Source organism: Capsicum annuum, chromosome 12, assembly GCF_002878395.1.
Source record: "Capsicum annuum cultivar UCD-10X-F1 chromosome 12, UCD10Xv1.1, whole genome shotgun sequence".
Lineage (NCBI taxonomy): Eukaryota > Viridiplantae > Streptophyta > Magnoliopsida > Solanales > Solanaceae > Capsicum > Capsicum annuum.
In genome coordinates this window covers 218,160,015-218,183,743 of record NC_061122.1, presented here as the reverse complement: position 1 = coordinate 218,183,743, position 23,729 = coordinate 218,160,015, and the positions used below count along the sequence as shown (strand labels likewise).

The following is a 23,729-nucleotide window of genomic DNA, read 5'->3' as shown; positions in this document are numbered from 1 at the left end:
TTTTTCTTTTTCTCATCAGTGTTAGATATCAACATTAAATCTCGATTAATTTAATATGAGATTAAGTTTAAAAATAACCCTAAAATGAGCTAGTTATGATATTATTTTTCATAAAAAAAAATCTTACAAAAATGACCGTCATAATAATTGGTTTTGATTTCTTGGTCTGCTTAATAAATTTGTTCATAAGATAAATATTTTGACTCTTATTCATAAGGCACACATTCATAATATTTCAAGATAATGATCCTTCACAATCGACCAGAAGTGACGTTTATGATATTTTGAGATAATTAATTTATGCAATTAACAAGAAGTCTTTCTTTATAGGTAAGAAATAAAACTTACTTAGTGGAGATAAAAATTGAAGACTGGATATTTTGAAAGAAAAAATTCATGACCAGATTGGGAGACAAATTTTAAGACCAAACACTTGACTTAATTTCTCACTGAATTGGCATCCCATAAGGCTCATTGATAAAATATCTTTTGTCAAAAAGAATTTCCCTATTCAAAACTCGAACCCCTAAACCTCATATATTTTTTTTAAAAAAAACAGCCCTACTCAGTAAACCACATTCTCTGGTGGGCGTACTTGTCAACTTTGACTGACATGGTAAGAATGAAAAAAAAAAAAAAAAAAGTCTATTTTAATAGGATGTTCACACACGTATTACTGACAAATTGACCTTACACATTAAAAAAGAAACAAAACTAGATATCGTGTTTCTGACTTCCAATTACATAGAAAAGTGTACTTACATATTCAAACATTGGCAATAAATAAAGAAAAAAATGAAATTGAGTTCTTTATGATTTTTCTTCAACAACAAAACCAACTACATGGCCTAAAGGCTAAATCCCAAAACCTCACAAGCAAATCTTGAATTTATTTATTTTTTTTGGCTCAATTTTTGCAACATGACATGTTTTTAGTACTGTTAGAAACATAGTGTTGTAATTTCTTCAACTCCGTCATCTATTCTTGAGGTGTTTCAATAGCCTAAATCACCCAATCCACAAGCAATTCTTGAAAAAAAAACATTCTCAATTTTGTCACCATGGAATGTTTTTAGTAATAATAGAAGTATAGTGGTCTAATTTCTGATTTATATTCATATTCATTTTGTATCCCACAAGCAAATCTTGGAATTTTTTCCCCATGGCATGTTTTTAGTATTGGAAGCATATTTTTCTCAATTCTTCAACAACCCCACAAGCAATTCTTGAATTTTTTTTGGCACAAATTTTGTCCACATGACATGTTTTTTTGTAATAGAAGCATATGGTACTTCTTGGACTTCTTTTTATTTTGCTAAATTGTTGTCCCTCTTGGCATGTTTTTAGTACTTACATAGAAGTATGATGTGCTAATTTTGACTTGATCCATAAGTACATATATCAATATTCGTTCTGAATCCACTGCCTCTAAATCCTGAATTCGCGTCTCAACATTTGAAAAATGCCATTTTCAAGGAAAGCATTTTCACTGTTTTCAAGTTCCTCAGCCTCTACTTCACCTTCTCATGAGTCTCCTAAGACTTATGGAGGTGGAGGAAGACGGCTAACTCGCCTTCGTAAATTGAGACATGTTGGTGATGATGAGATTGATTTGCAACCAAATAACTTTGGCTCTCAATCTATGCCAGTTTCTCCTGATTCGCATAAGAATTCAGTGTCATCTGAGTCACGATCCTCGCGGTATCAGCAGCCTTGTCATTGGTCTAAATCTGCGAAGCCTCAGCCTTTGCCCCTACCTGAGTTCAATTCTGTGCCAAAACATAGTACTAGTGATGCCAATATGCCTACCAGAGTCCAAGGGGAAGCTTCAAATCCTGCTGTCATAGGGTCAGTTTCATTTAATTTAGCTGATCCTAACTTAGCTGATAAGCATTAAGAATTCAGTGTGTCCATAATAGTAGGGAGGAGTGTGGTGTTTGTATCTTAGTGGTTTCTTGTTCATAGTTTTCTGATGATGTTTGTGATCTCGAATAGATAGTTTATAGTATTACTCTGTCGATGCCTTGTTTCTTTTATTATCTAGCGGTATGTTATCCCCTTTTTTTGTTAATTTTTATGTTTTATGTTTGGTATATTATTTTCTGTCCTGAGCCGGTGGTCTATCGGAAACAGCCCCTCTACGTCATCTGCATACACTTTACCCTTCCCAGACCCCACTTTGTGGGAATACACCGGATATATTGTTGTTGTTGTATGTATGATCCATTACATGTTTAGATATAAGTGTTGGAACTGATGACTAATAATTGATATGTTTTGATACAAAAATTTTCTGTTAAAATAACTAAATCACCACTAAAGTTACTTACAAATCATATGAAATAGAAAGTATCTATACAATGAGAAGGACGAATGGCATAAATAGAAAAGAGGGGGAGTTAGGTGTTCTATTTTGAAGAAGGTATTTCAGAGATTACAAAAGATTTTTGGGATACAGTAATAGATATTTTAGTCAAATCAAAAGTGTTTATAAGCTAAAACGTCATGAGTTGGAGCCTGGAGGTGACTAACTAACGAGTTTTGCTTGATTTTGGCATACTTATAGTGATAAAGAAATGGACCTTAGGCCTAACTCAACCTCAAAAGCTAGCTCATGAGGGGAGGATTGCCCAAGAGTCAAGACCATATAAGGAGACCGATGTGGGACTCCAACACCCCCTAAGACCAAATAAGGAGACCGATGTGAGACTCCAACACCCCCCGCACGCCCAGGGCTGGACATCTGGAGCGTGGACAATATATCCCGACGGGAGGATTGCCCAAGACCATATAATGCCCAGGGCTGGACATCTGGAGCGTGGACAATATACCCCAAGGGGAGGATTGCCCAAGACCATATAAGGAGACCAAGGACCCTTTAACCCACCGATGTGGGACTCCAACACACACACACCCAGCACGCCCAGGGCTGGACATTTGGAGCGTGGACAATAGAAGATGGGGGGCCCAACATCGAAAACAATGAACTGGGTGGGCCTAGCTGAACATTTGGAGCGTGGACAATATAAGACGGGGGGCTCAACATCAGAAACAATGAAATTGGTGGGACGGGAGGATTGCCCAAGACCATATAATGCCCAGGGCTGGATATCTGGAGCGTGGACAATATACCCCGAGGGGAGGATTGCCCAAGAGACCAAGGACCCTTTAACCCACCGATGTGGGACTCCAACACACACACACTCCGCACGCTTAGGGCTGGACATCTGGAGCGTGGACAATATAAGATGGGGGCCCAACATCGAAAACAATGAACCGGGTGGGCCTAGCTGGATATCTGGAGCGTGGACAATATAAGATGGGGGGCCAACATCGGAAACAATGAACTGGGTGGGCTTAGCTGGACATCTGAAGCGTGGACGATATAAGACGAGGGGCCCAACATCGAAAACAATGAACTGGGTGGGCCTAGCTGGACATCTCTGATACCATGATAAAGTAATAGACCTTGGGCCTAACTCAACTCATGAGGGGAGAACTGCCCAAGACCATATAAGGAGACCAAGGATCCTTTAACCCACCGATGTGGGACTCCAACATATAGCTTATAAGTACTTGGCTTACCAATCATAGATAAGCAAAAAAGTGTTAATTAGTTGATTTGATCAACTTATAAGGTTACCGAAACACCCTCCAATTGTTGTATGTCCATTTTATTCTACTTGAACGGATATTTTTTTCTAATACTAGTAAATAATATGTCTCAAAGAAAAAGAAGATGCTTTCAATGCTCAGAGGATTATCTTATTGTAACAATTTTTACATTTACGTAGATCTATTATAACCATTATCCTCTTTTGTCCGGAGTTGAAATTTTCCATGTGAAACATCCTTGCGATGTTCAGAAGGTGTGTACTAAGTAATTTGGCTGTGTTTGAATCTGTTCATGCATGAAAATTTCATATTTGTGGAGGTAACTCACAGCTTATAGATTAATCATAGTGAAGGTTGATGCTAATGTGACTTTGAAAATAGTAGTTATGATGGAAAGTAGCTGGTCCACATGTTTCAAAGGCATTGGTTTGGTGTTTGTCTGCATGAATGGGGATGATTCGATAACTGGTCTGCCTTTTTTATAGCAACACTTTAACTTGGAGATGATGATTTTGTAAAAACAAACCTGATTTGCAATATGTCAAATATATATTGTATGTTACAGGGATCCTTCTCACCAAGCTCCAGTAGAGATGGCAAATCCTGTGCGTAGAAGATCATCTACTCCTACTTATCGCCGTCGGCGTTTTAGTCAGGATCAGAATTCTGAAGGTGTTGAAGAGACTTTCAGGGTTAATGTTCCTGCTAGAAGTGCTCCAGGCAGTGGTTTTACAAGTCCGAATCTTAGCCCAAAACGATATAGCACCGTAGACCTATTCCATCCTGCATTTCGTCAAGCATCCTCACCTTTAGATGCTTCTTCGAATAGATTAGCAGGTTCTTCTATCCAACTTTCAACCGCAAGGGTTACACAAAGCGCTGATCATTCTCCCCTTAGTAGCCCGACTCGACGAAATCCAGTAAACAGAATTTGGAATCACCAAAATGGTGCTGTCCATTCACATCACAAATCACTCCCTGAAAGTCCTGGGGACTGGCCTGAAGGCAATAATGTGCACCCGCTACCCCTTCCACCCGGAGTTTCACAGCAGCCACAATTACCTACCACCCATAACAATACAGATAAACCAGATACACCATATGTAAAAGGTCAATGGCAGAAGGGGAAACTCTTAGGACGTGGTACTTATGGAAGCGTATATGAAGCTACTAACCTGTAGGTATTAAAGTTTACGTTTTTGGTCGTTCCTACTTTGGCTGTACATGTAACGCTTTCGTATCTCCTTTTATAGTGAAACTGGTGCTTTGTGTGCAATGAAAGAAGTTGATCTGAATCCAGATGATCCTAAATCTGCCGAATGTATAAAGCAGCTAGAACAGGTTAGTCCTAATGTCCTGCTTAAAGAATACAATCTCAAAATTAGTTTTTACATTGTAAATTACAAGATACATGGCCAGAAAAAGAATACTTTAGAGGCCAAATCTTGATTAAGTAAACTGAAGTTTAAAAGGTTGATATTTTGTTTGTAAATTACAAATGCTATTAAATGTTCTTCACTAGATTATGCTGTAGATAGACTATAAAGAAATTTTTTTGGTTAATTTTATGTTATTGATTTCGTCTCAGGAAATAAGAGTTCTCCGTCAGTTAAAGCATCCAAATATTGTTCAGTATTACGGAAGTGAAATAGTAAGATCCTCTTTCATGCCATCGTTTATCAACTATTTGAATATCTCTTATAGAATATTTTTAAGGAAAAAGTGTTATTGGCTGTTCAGATGGAAGATAGTTTTTGCATATATCTGGAATACGTTCATCCAGGATCAATTAATAAGTTTGTCCGGAATCATGGTGGAGCTATGACAGAGTCAATAGTCCGAAATTTTACAAGACATATAGTATCAGGGCTGGCTTACTTGCATAGCACTAAGACGATACACAGGTAATGCCTGGTTTTGATGAAGGACATTAGTTGATATTAATTATCCATTTACAGAATACTAACTCCGACAAAGCAGCGATGCTATTTCTTTCAATTTTGTCTTGTATTTAGGATATGATTGAGGAAATTCATTAAATTCTGATATTATTGTTGTTGTTACTATTTCCTCATGAGTTGTTAATGTTTTCTTCACTGTCGTTTTCCTTTTCATACCTACTATGATTTGCTCTACTCGAACCGAGGGTCTTCGGAAACAGCCTCTCTACCTCTACTAGATAGTGGTATGGTTTGCGTACACTCTACCCTCCCCAAACCCCACTTGTGGAATTTCACTGGGCATGTTGTTGTTGTATTATCGACTGAAATGAATGCTTAAACTGGTTGGCTGATATGACCCTAACTCTAGTGGCTTGGATGGTTTTGCTGAATAGGGACATTAAGGGGGCAAATTTGCTTGTTGACGCATCGGGAATTGTCAAGCTTGCAGACTTTGGATTAGCAAAACATGTATGCCCGGAAATTTCTAAAGCTTAATAGAATATGCTAATCTCTTTCTTTACTTTGTTTTAGTGTTTGCCTTGGAGTAACTGGTATAGCTGTTGCCATGTGACCAGGAGGTCACGGGTTCAAGCCGTGAAAACAGCCTCTTGCAGAAATGCAGGGTTAGGCTGCGTATAATAGACTTTTGTGGTCCGGCCCTTCCCCGGACTTTGCACATAGGGGAGCTGTAGTGCACTGGGCTGCCCTTTTACTTTGTTATAGTTGTTTTTGGCTTTGCTGTTAACTCTTACATGTTGTTTGAAACGAGTTACATGTTTCAGCCATTAAGTTTGCCAGTTTTGAATAATTTCCCTTTATCCAGCATTAATCATTTTGGATGAGGCATAATTGCTACTGGGGCAATCTAATCTTTTAGGAAATCAAAATAAACAAAAAGCTTTTTCTACTCCAAAGTGATACAAGCATCGAAATTAGGAGACTATGTAATAGAGTAATCTTAAATCCAAATATATAAGACATTGGAAATTCCATATAATCACATTTGTTAGCATGGTTCAATATCCATGATGACGAAGTACTTCACCTACTTCCTTTCCCTTATGTCAGAAATGAACTGTAAGAGGGAGAAAAATAAGATGGGCCTGAATACGTTACTGGGTGCAATCGTTCAAATCTGTTGTTGTTGGACAATGTCATTTCTCGTGTGCACTGAACTTTATTCTTGATAAATCACTCTTACAATTGCCATAATATAATTAAGAGACAAATGTCGCTGGTTTGATGATGTAATTGTCTATGCTGGTCTAAATAATAGGTTCCATTGTTAACTTTTCTTGTGTTTCAGTTACTTTTTCTCATCTAGCATTACTGCAGTAACATGATTCTGCTTCCCTTTGTTCAGCTGTCAGGCCATGCGACTGAGCTATCTCTGAAAGGGAGTCCACACTGGATGGCTCCGGAGGTATTCTGAAACTACTTTCTAATACTGGCGATCTGGCGAGTTGTTTTCGTTTTCTTGTTCTTAAGGTGTTCTTCTTTCATCTTGTCCAGGTAATGCAGGCTATGTTACGGAAAGATGCCAATCCAGAGCTTGCCTGTGCTATTGATATATGGAGTCTAGGTTGTACTGTAATCGAAATATTTACCGGAGAGCCCCCTTGGAGTGGGTTAGATGGGGTAAGCATGTTCATAAACTTTGAGCCATTATGTTGCCACACACCAGCACCATAGGCTAAGAATCTATGTTGCTAAGACTCTCCAAATTAAATTGTTGCCGTAGCCATGTGGGATCCTCCAGAAATGCACTACTTTTGGAGGGTTCGACACGCAACTCGTGGTGTTTTTGAAGAGTCCGAGCAGCATAGCTGAGAAGACACAACAAGCAAGACAAAATCATGGTCTACTTGCAATGATGTCTAAAGAAACCGTGTCTTTTTAATCCTTTTTTTAGGTGAAAGCTATGTTCAGTGCACTAAACAAATCACCACCTGTACCAGAAACATTGTCTTCGGAAGGAAAGGATTTCCTCCGGTGCTGCTTTCAGCGGAAACCTGCTGATAGGCCAACAGCTCTGATGCTACTTGAGCATCCTTTCTTAAGTAATACTAATTCGCGTGAACATAGTGGTACTGGTTCAGGTTGCTCTGAAGATTTTTCTCGGATGAAATTACACGTGAGTGCTTCATAGCTGATTAATGAGTAACACAATGCTATTGATTTCTCTTCTGCGTTTCTAACTTTTGTTAGACTTTCTCTAACTTTTACGACATTTTGCAGAGTCCAAAGGAATCAACGAGCCATAAGATGGAATTAAATCTACTTTCACCAGGAATATCATCTAGGCACACAAAATCTCCATATAACGGGTAGTGATGATTTCTCGAGTCCTTTCTTTTTCTTCTTGTAAATGTTGGTGTCTGTATACCATGCAAATCATCGACTATCCTTTCAAATAAATCAGTTTTGATTTGTCCATTGACCATTGTGCTTATGTTATGTAACAAGGGGAAACTTGTGATTATATTTCAGTGAAGCAAGCCAACAATCACATTCTGTAACGTGCGACTACGGAGCAGCTTCTCACCACTCTCCTCGTTCTACACTCGAAATACTTCCTTGTATTTCTTCACCGGAGCTGAATCCTAGTTCGTAATTTTTCTCCGTGGAACTGAAAATAGAAGTGCTTTTATGTTTTCAACTACAGGAGAATATATATGAATTTTGTACATATAACTTGTGTGTAAGATCCATAAAGCAAGGAAAAAAAATTATAATGAACTTTTGTACATATTAGATTAGTTAGAGAAAAGGAGGCATCATTTGTTGTTGTGTTTCTGCATATTGGAGTTATGCAGTGGATTGATCATGTGTACATTGACTATATTTTTGTAAAATTGATGTTTTTTGAACTATTAGAGGCTTTTCAGCGTCCGAGCTGCTGAGGTTTCCCACCATCATTCAAGGTTGCACGTGGAGTGGCTCTGATATTATATTTGTCACGGCTCAACCCACTAGTGATATTGTCCGCTTTGGGCATAGGCCCGCACGGGTTTAAAACGTATCATTAGAGTCGTAAAGGCTTTCTTCCTTACATACCCAACAAATCTCTCGTGTTTTGTCGATTGAGATTCACCTAGCGTGTTACATTTTTATAGTGGCAATCGAATCATGACGATGAAATTATGAAGTATTTATACCCCGTTAGGAAGTTAAGGGTCTATTTATTGATATTTAATCTCTAATTTAGTGTGCAATTTAGTACAAATTTTATTTCATTATTTCTATTGATTTCGAGCTGAATAAGTTTCAGAATGATGTGGTGAATCTTTTGAAAAAATGCAGAGGTATTGAATATCTAGTATGAGCCAAATGTCTTATAAATTGCATGTGTGTTCATTTTAAAGTCTTGACATCATGAGTTTATGTTTAAAGAAGGCATAATACATAAAAATGTGCCTCTTAAATTAGCCTCAGTTGAAATTTATGTCTGACTTTGGGTGTGTACAATTAGACAATTAAATTTGTATAAAATTGAACAAGTACACAAATGAGTCTTACGTGGCAATTCGTGTGAGATTGTCAGAGTTAATTCCTCATATTGTCATTGAATTATTGATAATTTCCGACAAAAGTCGCTTTTGTTTTTTTAATGACAAAAATGTCACTAAACTATTATTTTGTCTCTTATATAGTTATTCTTGTCTCTTATATAGTTATTCTAACATATTAAGCTACTAAACTCAGTTAATTTTCTTAAGTAATGATTTAAGTTCAATTTTAATAACACATGCATTGAATTATACCACCCTACATTACAAAAAATAATTTTAGTGTAAAATCAATAAAATCAAATTTTAATATAGAAGTAATAAAATCCACCAAAATAAAATATATTTTAAATAAAGAGAAATTATACATGGTGAAAATAATTTTAAAAAATAAAAAGAATATGAGATTTGATAGGACCATTTAAAAAAAAAAAAAAAATTAAGGAGCCACTCTCTCCATTTCATATTTCTTATCCACTTTTCTCTATGCGTCCTACAAAAAACTATAAAGAAGAAGGATAATTTACTAATTTGCCTTATAATTTTTTAATACATTTTAGTAGTATATTAATAGATACTAAAATTAACAATATAAGAATTTTTTTAAAACTTTATTATATTTATACTTTCAAATGAATTAATATAAAGATAAATAATAATTTAATTTTAGTCTTATAAATTGATAAATAATTTAGAATATATGGGACAAAAAGATTAGTTGATATTTCCCTCGTTTTTAAATAAGTGAACGAAAGTAAAATATAAACTAAGATAATTTAATATATATGCTTTAAATTTTTGTAACATTTTTAAAAATTTATTGAATGTATACATACTAATAATATAGATCTCATTAATTTAAAAAAAATATATTAAAATTTCAAATTCATAAACTTCAAATTTTGACTCCATAAGTGAAACATGTAAAGCGAAATGTCTATAAATAAATATGAAATGGAGACTAGAGTGTCCACTTTTCTTTTAAATGGTTCTACAAAATCTCTTCTTCGTTTTTTGTTTTTTTTTTAAACATCTCAATATGTCTATTTTTTGTTTATTTAAAATATATATTTCATTTGGTGGATTTTGTTTCTTTTATATTAGACCCATTTGTTGTTATATATTTGGATGGTATAATTTAATGAATTTGTCATTAAATTTAAACTTAATTAAGTGAGTTTAGTAGTTTAAAGTGTTAGGATGATAATATGAGAGATAAAGTATAGCTCGGTGATATTTTTGTCATAAAATAAACAAAAGTGACTTTTGTGGAATGTTGTCAATAGTTCAATGACAATATGAGGAATTAACTTGGATTGTCATGTAGCATGCATGTGTCTACTTATTCAACTTTATACAAATTTAAGTGTTTAATTATGCACATTCAAAATTAGAGAACAGAAATGACAGTTGAGGCAGAGTTAAAAAATATGCTTATGTATTATGCATTTAAAAATGTAAAATGATTAATTTTTTTTGGGATGGAAGTAGTTACTATAATTGTGCTTAAAGTTGTAAAAGTGAGGTTCGTAAATTTTATGATTATTAAAGTTTATCTGCAACAAAAAAAAGGGGCCATTAATTTACTGGAATGCAACAAAGATGAAAAATGTGACCACACCAGAGGCTTAGCCATGATTTAAGTGCCTGTGTAGTATATTTATCCTCATTACAGTTTTGTTATAATCTAAGTGGACTTAATATACATATATTTCCAACAAATTTTAATTTAATTATGAGTTCATTTTTTACTTATAAAAGTTTCAGGTTGGATCAGTGGAAATTGAGGAATCCTAGAGAGCATTTTCTCCTTAAATGAATATTAACATAAATTTGAATTAATCACACCGGTAAATTTTGAATCTCAATAAAAAAAAAGTGGATTTGTTGTGTTCTAAAATAATCAAAAGATACACTTGACATGATGTAATATTGTCTGCTTCAAGTTAAACTCGCACATTTTTCCTAAAGACGCCGCATCATATCAAGAGTATCTTTGAGTTATTTTAGCCCAATAACTAATATCAAAATCAATAGGTTGGCGAAACGAGTATTGAGGTGGCAAAGTGATGGCATGGCTTAGTTTAGTGTTTGAGTCAATCTGCAAGTCGGTTTACTATCTTTCTCCATAGCTTCGGAGACTTATACATCAAAATAGTAGTGCATGGACTTTGATGGTTTAACAGAGACGGAGCTAGCCTTCTTTAGGGGGTTTGGTCGAACCTCCTTTGATGGAAAAATATACTATTTATACATGATTAAAATTATTTTTTATGTGGTTATAATAGGTGTTGAACCCCTTCAACTAAGTTTTCTTTGAATATTGAACCCCGTAAGTTGAAATTCTGACTCCGCCTCTGGATGATTATAAATACTCAATTGATGTGGGTAAGACACAATTTATCTACGGCTGACCTGCTAAGTCTATGGAGATGGGTCATATGGAACTTAATTCGTGAAAAAGATTATATATTGAGTGTGCAAAAAGAAGTCTTACATTACTGATTAAAAAAAAAACGAAGTTACATATTATGTGTAGAGATACTTTTAAAAATGTAAAATCTTTTTAAAAGACGGTCTGACATGGTTCAAACAGTGACGGAGCCACATTGAATTCGGGGTTCATAATTCAAATGCCCTTCGTCGAAAAATTATATTATTTTTACATAGTCAAAAATATTTTTATGTATATATATTAGATGTTGAACCCCCTTCGACTAGTCCATATATTTATTACTGAATCTCCTCAATAAAAATTCTGGCCTGACCACTGAGTCCAAAATAAATAATGTCATATTAAAAATATCTGTAAGTTATTTTTGCCGAACAGAATCAACCCCATAATCAAGTTGGCAATAGCAAGATCATTTTGGGTTTCATAGAAGTGATAATAAAAATCAAATCTAGATGATTATTCTAAGTTAAAAGATGCTTATCCCATCTAAAAAGAAGCATGGAGGGCACAATCATACTACTCTAAAAGGACAACAATATAAAAGATGCATTTCAATTCTAATCATAATCATGCTAGAATCAGCTACATGAATTTTCAATAATTAATTGATATTTCTTATTTAGATCTTTTTCCTATAATATACTGAATTTATTACTGACTCCTAAATCACTTCAATAGAGAAATTAAACATTAAACTATTTACAATGTCCCGCGGAAATCAAAATCGGATAGAATATATATTATACATGCTTGTTTTCCTCTTACTTTTTTTTTTTTTTTCAAAAATTCATCTGTTTTTCTTTACTTCATTACGTCTTCTCTAACAAGGAAAAAAACTTTCATTTTCGTCCTCTTCCATTATCCTAAATTTTACATGAATTTCAAGAAACTATAGGTCTTTCGACGAAAGTTCTAAATGTTACAAAATTCTGACCCATGCCGTCACCTTCTACCTTTTCTTTTGTTGTTGTGAGAGGGAGTAACTTAATACCAATAAAGATGGTTACGATTATTCAAATGCAGAATAAATTCTTCTTTTTCTTAATTTGGTTAATTGATTCGTAGGCAATTGTAAGCGGGTAATGCAGAGGAAAAAAAATTAATTCAAAAAAAGGCACAAAAAACCAAACAACATAGAAAAACAAAATAAAAAACAAAAGCAGGCGAAATTGAGGTTATTAGTGTTGTGTGGGTGGGATGCTCATCACATATATAGTTTCCAGTGACACAGAAAAGATTTTTATTACGAAAATTCATCTTTTAAAATTGACGTTACATATATCATATGATTTTTTGGCAAAAAAGATTCAGATGGACCTCTTCCGTCCCTCTAACTCCACCCATCTTTGGGCATACGTTGACAAATGAGATTGATGTTTTTATTTCTTCATATCGAATATTTCTTTGGTGATGGTGGAGTGGTAAGTACTTCTCCTTCCTTAGTCAGAAGTTTTGAGTTCGAGCCCTGAATATCAAGTCGTCTTTAGTAGAGAGCGTTTTACCTAGTGGAATTCCTGATGCGAATCATAATTAGTTGGGCTTCAATATAGGTATCGAACACCCTGTGGAAAACCCAAAAAATAAAATAGATTCTCCATTTTCATTCCAAGTTACGATAATTTGATACATACTCCATCAATTCATCATTTACGGTGCATCAAATTTTCTTTGAAGTTCTATATACAATATACATTAAACATGAAAGCTGCAAAATTTAACATATAACAAACTTTATGGTACATATCTAGATAAACTATTTTTTTTTTCCTCTTCTCTAGACAAGTACAAAAGTCAAACCAATTAGTATCACCTTGTATTCCAATAACTACTCTAGAAACAAAATGAAAGGAAATAGAATTTACCTTTCCCCTTATGCCTTTACCTAAACCTTCTAGACTTATATAGTACAAACTCACTTCTCGATTAATTTGGATTGGTATTGAGGAGGTCCACGATGTGAAGAAATAAACATTTACATAACTCAACTTCAAAAGTTAGCTCTTGAGATGAAGATTAATGAAATTACCCATAGAGAACAGATGTGAGAAATTCTAACATCTTCGCACACCTTACTAATTGGAGCGTAGACGACATAGTTAAAATGGTGCACAGTCCAACATGAGATAAATCAAGAATCAAAATAAGGTCTGGCTCTGATACCATATGAAGAAATAGACATTGCGTCTAAGTCAACTCTAAAATCTAACTAATGAGGTGAGGATCACCGATTACCCAAGACCAAATGAAAAAATCAAATCACTCCTCAAGAACCGATATAAGAAATCCTGACACACTAGATGTAAAACTATTTCCTGTCGAGCCAGTTTTTCATTTTCTGACCTCAAACTCGAGACGTCTGATCAAAGATTCAATGAAGTCTTACAAAGAAAATACTCAATTCTTGACCGGATGCACCATCAGGGTTAATCATATAAAATGCTTCTGAATCTTTTGATCCAACAACCTTATCAAATCTTGCCCTCATATAAGTAATTTCTCCATCAATACCACCACCACCACTACTCTCCTTCTCATCATGATGTATTATTGGACAAGGAAGAACTCCAGCACCCATTGAAACACCTCTCAATAATTGCATAACATGTGCTTCATCATCACTCATATTTTTACTAGTCCTCCTTATTGAATACCCAACTTTCCTCCCATTACAATAAACAGCCCACACAAACTCCTCTAGCACTTTCTTTTTATGTGTCTTAGTTTCACTTTCTAGTGCTAGTCTCACTATATCTGATGCCATTTCCTTATGAAAAACCCCGGTGAGCATCGGTAGCTCGATCACAAAGATTGGAGGTCTATGAGGATCTTCTTGAACTGCTAGGCTAACTCTACCTTTTTTGTAACCAAATAATGTTATTGTTGTAGCTTTATCTGTTAACATTGGTTTATTTCTTGGACGTCCACCTAATAATGCAACCATTTTGCAACCTGTTGTTAACATAGGGAGGAGTTTAAACATTTTAAGAATGCCACCACTGGTACCACTACTAGAAGATTTTCTTGATTTTTTGGTGTTTGTATTTGTGTTAGTAGTATTAGTATTAGTATTTGTATTTGTTGTTGTTGTTGTACAATTGTGATGATTGGTGGTACGTTGGAGCAATGATAATAATGGAGGGGTTTCAATTTGGTTGAATGGACTAGAGTATATAGAGGATGGTTTGGGATTTTGGTTCTTGAATCGAAAGGCCATTAGGTTGAATGAGAGGAAATGAGAGGGATCAATGTCTTGATGTATTCTCTTATTTATAAAGAAATATGTGACATGTGGTTGCTTCTGGGATATCCAATAAAATTACAACAAAAATTAGGTAGATTATAGTGGTGTTATTTTGTGCTAATCTTATTTCTGTTATTATTTGTTGCATTAATATCTATTGTTTTTATATTATGTCTTTTTTTCTAAACAGTTTTTTTGTCTTAAGTCGAGGTGTATCAGAAACAGTCTTTGTATCTTACCTCTGAGGTAGTGACATGAACTTCGTACACTTATTCTCTCCAAACCCTCACTTTATTAAATATACTGAATATATTGTTATTATTACTCATTGCGTGAAAATATCATGCACAAATCGAGAAATATTTCAAATTATTTATGAAGTATAATATGTGATGTTTGGGAAAAGGATAAAAGAGAAGTTAGGAAAAGGCTTATTGTTGGTTAGGTTGCTTTTGGGATTTTTTTTCCAAGTAGGGAATGGAAGACATGACTCCTAGTTGGTTAGGGTCCCGTCTTATTTTGTTTTCTTTTGTGTTAAAAGATATATATATATATAAGTGTAATCGCACATGCCTCACACGTATAATGTTTGATTATTTAAAGTTAAATGATTTTGTCTATTGTGGAGATTTTTAATAAAGTATAAAAAATTCAAATCACTTTTCAAAGATCTTTCACACTCTAATATAATAATGTAAACATAGTCATATACTTATATATAAGTGAGGATACCAATTTTTGGTAGTCCTCACATAACTTTTTATCCATTCATGTTGCTCCATATGGCTTCTTTTTTTTTTTTATTTTTTATATATTTTTTGCTTTATAATCATTTCTTTCTTTTGTCTTTTTCTTAATTTATTTGACAATCAATTTTTTCTCTTTTTTTTTTTTTAGAAAAAATCTTTTTCTTTTAAGTCTACTTTTACATGAATACTTATTATCCGCTTTCTACATCACATGATTTTATATAATCATAAATAAGAAGAGTAGTTTAATAAATAAGTTTAAAAAAACTATAAATTTGCATACACTTCAAAAAGAATTTCAATTATAAGAGGAAAATAGAAAAAATCAATTAATTCTATTTTGTTTTGAAAATTAACAAATAATTTGGGCTATTATTGTTGATAATATGGACAACTAATATGAGATGAATGGAGATATAGTTTTTAAATTTTGAGGTCTTAAACTTGTCATGTAGAATATTACAATTGAAAAAAATTACAAAATACAAAAAAAATATTTTTTTTTCTAGATATACCAAAAAAGAAGTAAGACATTTAAATTGAGATTAACGACTAGTAAATTTTTACGAATTTTTGTAGCTCTTTACTTTCTATGATCTATATTATATTTTATTTTTAACGTTTATACTTAAATTATAATGAATATGTTTTATATAATGATGATGGTCTTAATAATTTTTAAAAAATCAAAATTAAAACAACTGAATCTTTACATAATCAAAAACTTATAGTAAATTGGTACTATTTAATAAGGTAACGTAATGAAGATTACTTATTATTTATGGAGGAAAATAATTTTGTACGGAGTATATCAAAACTAAAAATACTATAACTATGAATAAAAAACCAATTAAATTACTCTTTATATTTTTATTAAATTTTTTGGCAAATTTAATAATAATAAAAATTTATGAACAATTCATTTTGACGTGTCATTAAGTTTTATTAATTATGCAGTAAAAGAATATAATACAAATTAAATTTTTTTTAATTAAAGCATTATTATTTTTATATTTAGAATTTGGGCCCGGGCTTAGCACGGGCTATGGATAACTAGTGTTTTAATATAAGCACATATATATTTTACCGCTAAAAATTTTAAATGGTTGATTGATCATCACTAGCTAGCATCCAAAGATCACGAACTTGAAATCGTAAAAAACCCTCAAAATAGGATGTGAGGGAGTTGCTTGGTTGCTCTTTGGAACAGGTAGCTTGAGGGAGTAATTTGGTAGCTGTTTAGGAATTTTTACGTGAGTACTTTGATAGTAGTGGTAGGTTTGTTGGAAGACATGAGTGGGGCTAATGGTTTTATATTAGTAGTATTGGAAAGCTTTGGTGACATGAGTAATTACAGTTTAGGATTAATTAGTATTTGGTTTTTATGTGTTAGTAAGGATATGATGGTCGGGCAATTTGGGGGATTCGGCTTCTCTCTGTTTTTCTTCCTTTCAATTTCTTCAAGTTCTTACTTGGGTTGAAGACATATGTCATAGTTTAAAATTAATGGTTAATATTTAATTAGTTAAATCAAAGTTCTAATCATAATTATCTATTTTCATTTATTTAGTTATAGTTGCTCCTTAAATATCCATTATATCTTTTACTCAATATTTAATAAAAATTCTTTAGAGCCACAAATAAACTTTTCCTAAATATTTTTATTTTATTTAAATTCATAATATAGTTAAACTTTTAATTTTTCTAATTGAGAATTCAAAAGAGCTACATAAAAAAATATAATGAATTTACTTGGCACAGTCTTTATATTTGATTTGGCACAGATATAATGAATTATTTGGCAAAAAAAAAATTCGAAAAACTTCAAGTCACAATCTTTATTTTTTTTTATTTGAAAAATATTACTTGAGAAAAAGGCAAATGTGGCAAAGATGTATTAGTTAATAGTGATTTACTTTTGGTTAGTTTTTTATTATGAAAAGATTTATCATAAATATATTTAATTAATTTTCAACTTTTAAATATTCAGAAAAATAGTGAAAAGATGATTTTGTCAAACAAAGACTTTTAATGAAAGACAAAAAGTTCAAACAATATTTCTAAGACCCTTCACATTTTTAATATATTATTATATTATTATTATTATAAATTTTGTATGTGTGTGTGATTAAGATATTGGTTGTCTTTTATTTGAACATTAGATAAATAAGATTATTTATTTTTATTTCAATTTTTGAATATGTATAGTAATTTTGTTTTTCTTTAAAGACAAATAATTTATATAAAAATAAAAAAATAAATTCACTAAATATTCGAGAAATTATTAATTCATTTGGTATCATAAAAGATTATTTTTCTTTATGAAGCACACATTAAGATCGATGGTAATGATGGTCGATCAGCAACAATGAGGGTTATGTGGTGATTAATAATGATAGTTGTGATTGATGGATGCGAGCTAGAAATGGTGGTTTTAGAATGGTGCTAGAGTTGGGAATTGCACTTATAGCTGCCAATTAACGAATGAGATTGTTCATATAGTGATCGTACGATAAAAATTGATTAGAACAGGAAAAAAGGTGTGAAAAATACTTGTACTTTACTTAAATTTGTAGTTACACATACTGAACTTTGTGCGGGTCCTATGACCCCACTAGACTTTTTTTCGTATTTAAATGGTATATATCTGTCAATTTGGACCACTTATTCAGTCACCTAAAAGGCGGTGATTCACATGCGATCTTTCAACAAATAATTATTCCTCTTAATTTCTACTTTTACTATTCAAAATCCCACCATGATAATATCTCAGGGGTATATAATTAGGAGTTAAAACATAATTAAGAGGAATAATTATTTGTTGAAAAGGTCACGTGTGAATCACTACCCTTTGGGTGACTGAATATGTGGTCCAAGTGGGCAGATATATGTCATTTAAATACAAAAAAAAAAGTCTAGGGGTCATAGTACCCCCGCAAAGTACAATATGTGCAACTGCAAATTTAGGCAAAGTATAAATATTTTTCGGACTATTATCCCATTATTAAAGTATAGATGTTAGTGGTGGACGTGGTAAGAATGGTGATTGGCCGTATTGGTTGAAAATGATAGTATTGCAATGAAGGTTGATGGCGAAATTTTTGGTGATAGTATCTGGTGATCAATGGTGAAACTGATTGATAATGGTGAATGTGTCATAGTGATTTTCAGTGATAGTTGTATAATGATAATGGATAAATTAATGATAAAAGGTTACCATCATGTGGCTGTTATATAAGGCTCTACACAATTAAAATCAACCAAATTAAACCAAATAATTAAGAAAGATTAATAATGTATTAAGACAGAAATGATTAAAATGTATGACTTAAAATAAAAAGAACCTAAGTTCAAGACAAATAATAATAATAATAATTAAAAAAAAAAAATTGTGGGCTTTTGAGACTTGCTGGGACATGTTTTTTGGATAAGTTTTTTTTTTTTAATTTATTTTCTTATTACATATTCAATTTGGGAACAATATCTTATTGGATGTCTTTATTTATATTTTCAATAGTATAATGTTCAAAATTACGAATAACCTACACGATACTAATAAATAAAAAAAAAATTCATTGACATCATATGTAATAACAATATATTCAGTATAGTCTTATTATTGAAGCCTGAGAAGAGTGGCGCATGTATATAGGTCTTGTTCTTATTTTTCTGAGGTAAAAGAATTGTTTTTCATTGACTCTCGACTCAAAACAATTATTTTTCAAAATGAATTTAAAAGAAATGTCAGATTAAAAAAAACTACTATATATTATGGAAAGAAATATTAAATGGAAGGAAACATCATAGTATACTCTTATGATAAAAACTTACGTGCTAACAGTGTACACACTAAATTAATATTTTTTTATCATGATTAAATAATTGAATTAAGTAAATACATATTAATTAATCATGATTAAATAACATAAACTTTAAATTTAAGCACATAACATGCATATATTCATGACTTGATGTATATACCGAGTGTGTGTAAGTTTTAACTCTTCTCATCTCAATCAAAATTCTATATTTCATTTTACAAAAAAATAAAAAAATAAAGTGCATGTATAAATAGAAAGAGCTTACTTTAGTCATTATTTGTTAAAAGTATAAATATATGGAGGAGTATATTTTTCATGCAAGTAAAGTAATACTCAGGGTGGATTCACGGGGTTGGGTGGGGTTTATGGGAACGTAATAACTTTCATGTGAATATTGTATTTATATTGAGAAATCTAATAAATGAATAAAAATAATAAGATGAGAACTCATAAATAATTTGTGTTATTGATTGAGTGGCGAAGAGGAATCTGTTAAAGTTTTGTTGATCTTTTGATTCTGTGTTCGATTCTCCTTAATTACTAGTTTGTTTTATTTTATTTTTTGATTAATATGAAAAAACCACTTTAAATCCTAAATTCGCTTCTAATTATACTATAAAGTTTTACTGATTTCTGCTACTAAAATATAAAGATTTGGTTTGAAAGTTGAAAACTTAACACAAAGAAAGGGTCCACCAAAATCACTTTGAACAATAAATATTAAAATCTCCGGTAAGAAATATAAAAAAAAATAGAAAAAGAAACCAAAAAGTTCAATATTTAATATATATTATAAAATAAACTAACTTTATAAAACTATGTAATTCTTGTGGACGGAGATTTAACTAAATCCCCTCCCATCCCTAGTTCCGCCAAAATAAGACTAGCTAGTAACAAGCACATGATTATCTTCCAATTTTAACTAAACTTATTATTTTTATTTGAACTCTTGATACATGTATGATGAATAGTCGTTCTAAAATACTATGCTTCCAAATTTTGGATTTCATCTATATAGTGATGAAACATAATTAGTAGATGAAATTCACATTCAATTAAGTCTCAATAAAATTAATGGTTTAAAATTAAATTTTAATAAAAAATCTTAAACAATAATACTTTAGAGTTATTTTACTTTTTTTGTTTCTATTTTTAAATATTACTTTTTTTTTTAGTGTAGTCTTTTAACTTCACATTGTGATATCATTATTTGTAGAAATAATAAGGATAGATTCTAGTTGATAACATGTGAGTGATGTGTTTGCAGTAGATTAACTTGAATCTTAATGTAAATGTTTTATTTGTTACTATGAAATTTGAGTTGTTTAATTCAATGTTCTAAAATATTATGGTAAAATATTGATAGTTTATCTTATATATATATATATATATATATATATATATATATATATATATATATATATATATATATATATATATAATTTATGTAAATTTTGTATGCATTTACAATCTTCAATGTTATTTTAAGTAAATTAAAATATAAACTTTTTTAGTAAAATTGTTTGGTGCCTAAAACTTTAGGGATCTAAAGCAAACGCTTTATTGACTTTACCATTTAGAACCCGTTTGGGATTACTGTTATAAAACTACTTATTTGAGAAGTACTTTTATAAAATGATTTTTCAGAAAAGTACTTTTAAAAAAAAAAAAAGTTCGTGTTTGGTAAATTCATTTGAAAAGTGTTTTTGATAATCAAATTGTGTTTGGATAATTTTTGTCAAGAAGTGTTTTTTTGAGCCAAGTTACCAAAAAGGACATCTATCCATAGACTTTTATTACTAAAATCAAATTATAGAGAAAATTATTTTATATATCTATTATAATATTTTTAATTAACTTTTTAAATTTAATTAAAAAGTTCGTACTCTAAAATTTTCAATTAATATTTATATACATAAATACATTAAAAAAATTAAATAGTGATATATTATTTAAATAATTTAAATATTACTTAAAACATCAAACAAAAATAAATAAATAAGTTATTTCATAAATTAAATCACTATATATGAAAAAATTAACGACAAAAATAATTAAACCTTCGTACATCACAAAAATTCTCAACAATTTCATCCCTAATTTTATTAAGCAATGTCTCCATACTTGTAGAACATCTATCTTGTATTTCTGAAGGTATACCAAAAGACTGGTTTGCATCTTCGATCTCTGTGATAATGCCTTCGTTAGCACAATAGTTAAAGTCCTTTTTAATATATTTTTATGGTGTCAAAATTTATTACGAATAAGCAGTCATCATATTCATATATATCTATACACACTATATTTTAACAAATATGTCACTTTTCATGAATTATTTATTTAAAATTAAATATTCGAGAAAAAATTTATATGTGATAGCAAAATACAATCTTATAACGTGATTCATCTGTCAATTGTTATCATTAATAATAATAAAATAATTCATATATTCTTTAGTCGTCATCATCAATGATATTTTCAAATTTATTTAAAGAAAATAAGTGAAAATAAAATAATAATAATATATAAATCATAAAGAATTATGATGTAAATATAAAATATAAATTTTTAAAAATCAAACATTAATCAAACTTGTACGATATGTTAATTAACTAATAAGGTGTGTGTGTGTGTATATATATATATATATTTGTGTGTGTGATAGGGATATTTTTGTCATAAAAAAATAATTTTCTGCTTCCGCTTATTTTGAGAAGCAGAAAAACTGTTTCTACTTATTTTTAAAAGTACTTTTGTAAGTTTACTAAACACATTTCTTTTTAAAAGAAGTATTTATTTTTTCCTCGGAAATAAGCAAATCCCAAATAGGCTATTAGTCATGTGCATTCACATAAAGAGAATCTTCAACAAACCAAAATGCTCCACAGCTATAAGCCAACTTTTTTTTTCTTTTGCTTCTCATTCAAAATTCGATACATGTATTGACGCTCTGAATTCTCATTGTGTTAAGCCTATTTAAGGGAGGAATGCTCCCCAACGGAATCTTTCCATATCTAGAGCTTTAATTCAAAGTCAAGAACCGAGAAATTTTATGTATTTCATCGCAACCCTCGTTGGTGTAAGCCAAATATTTGATGTTTCATTGAGGAATAAAAAATATTAATTAAAAGAAGTTAGAAAGTAATAAAATAAGGGTATAAACATATTTAAATATGGTCAGACCACCAATTAATTGATTTTTTGTGTTCAAGAAAAAAAAAAAAGATGAAAAGGTGCTTCTTCTGTTTTCTAAGTGTGGGTATTTTACATGTGCCTCTCTGATTATCACATGGAATATCAACATCAATTCCCTTTATGCCTTTTTTTTCTTTCTTTTTTCCACTATTATGATTCAACTCATCTATCCCTAAACTTTGCTTGCTATGCTTCCTCTTGTCAATTTGATACTCACTTTAACATATATATATAGACTAAGATAGGTCTGGTCACTTAGCCTTAAAGATGTGCTTTTGATGAGCTCAATTTTCAAAGAGTTTAACTTATATGGAAAAAAAAAAAGGCCGCTTGATGTACAAAGTATCTCGTTGCTTTCACGATTCGAATTCACGATTTATAGGTCTTAATCACACGAAGAAAATTTTACCGTGCTTCGAGAGGGTGATCTTACTCGGTTTAAATTAAACATGTGTTGTTAATTTTATATCACTGGATCATCTTTACTTGTTGTAGCGAATACTTTAATTTATTTTCAAAATTATAAATTTCACATTTGCCCTGAAGCTCTTTTCAAAAACCAACTATGCTACTAGGTTTTGGTGAATACACTAGGAGTTTAACCTAATGTTTTTGATTAGATCCGAATGATAAAGAGTTCTAATAATAAAGTCTTAATGTATCATTAAGAAGTCTCTATTCAAGGATTTCTACTAAGATTGCCTACTCTGTTGATCGTCATCACATCACAATTATCAATTGTGATCACCAACTATCATCATCGTTAACGAGTACATTGTCAGCCGCCATCACTACAAATTACTGCTACTACAATCAATAGCGTCAATTAACATTGTCCCCAATCGACACTCACAACCGCCACGCCATCTTGTCATCGTTAGTTATCGTCATCACCAATCACCATATAATTTTTAAAAATATTTTGTTGATAAGACCAAATCTTACAATTTAGATCCTAGAAAACTTAACGTAGAGTGTAAATTATTTAGCATTCAAATTTTAATACCACCTCTTCATATTCATATGTATATTCAAATTCAAACACCGCAGGGGGCGTTTGGTAGAGTGTATTGGAATGTTAATGCATGCATTAGTTTAATGTGTATTAATAGTACCTTGTTTGGTATACCTTTTTACCCTATGTATAACTAATACAAACATTAGTTATACACTTATTGTGTATTGAGGTGTGTATTACTAA

General features: G+C 31.4%; 2 protein-coding genes across 3 annotated transcripts; one reads left to right on the top strand and one right to left on the bottom strand.

The window, feature by feature from the left end:
• Nucleotides 1–723: 723 nt before the first annotated feature.
• LOC107856610 (mitogen-activated protein kinase kinase kinase 5) lies at nucleotides 724–8,431 on the top strand. 2 transcript variants are annotated; one of them, XR_007048424.1, is made up of 11 exons: nucleotides 724–1,848; nucleotides 4,181–4,792; nucleotides 4,869–4,956; nucleotides 5,204–5,266; nucleotides 5,356–5,519; nucleotides 5,951–6,026; nucleotides 6,922–6,981; nucleotides 7,071–7,196; nucleotides 7,517–7,692; nucleotides 7,797–7,885; nucleotides 8,049–8,245. XR_007048424.1 is itself a non-coding variant. In XM_047401158.1 (11 exons), exons 1-11 carry the CDS (start codon nucleotides 1,463–1,465, stop codon nucleotides 8,170–8,172), a joined length of 2,010 nt encoding a protein of 669 aa, XP_047257114.1. In that variant the 5' UTR covers nucleotides 727–1,462; the 3' UTR covers nucleotides 8,173–8,431. The 2 variants fall into 2 exon arrangements, 1 of the variants encoding a protein (XP_047257114.1); XM_047401158.1 differs by having other exon boundaries at nucleotides 727–1,848; nucleotides 7,471–7,692; nucleotides 8,049–8,431.
• Nucleotides 8,432–13,527: 5,096 nt separating this feature from the next.
• Nucleotides 13,528–14,780, bottom strand: LOC107853206 (protein MIZU-KUSSEI 1). Its single transcript, XM_016698207.2, has one exon. The coding sequence runs from the start codon at nucleotides 14,734–14,736 to the stop codon at nucleotides 13,891–13,893; it is 846 nt and encodes a 281-aa protein (XP_016553693.1). The 5' UTR covers nucleotides 14,737–14,780; the 3' UTR covers nucleotides 13,528–13,890.
• Between the last annotated feature and the right edge of the window lie 8,949 nt (nucleotides 14,781–23,729).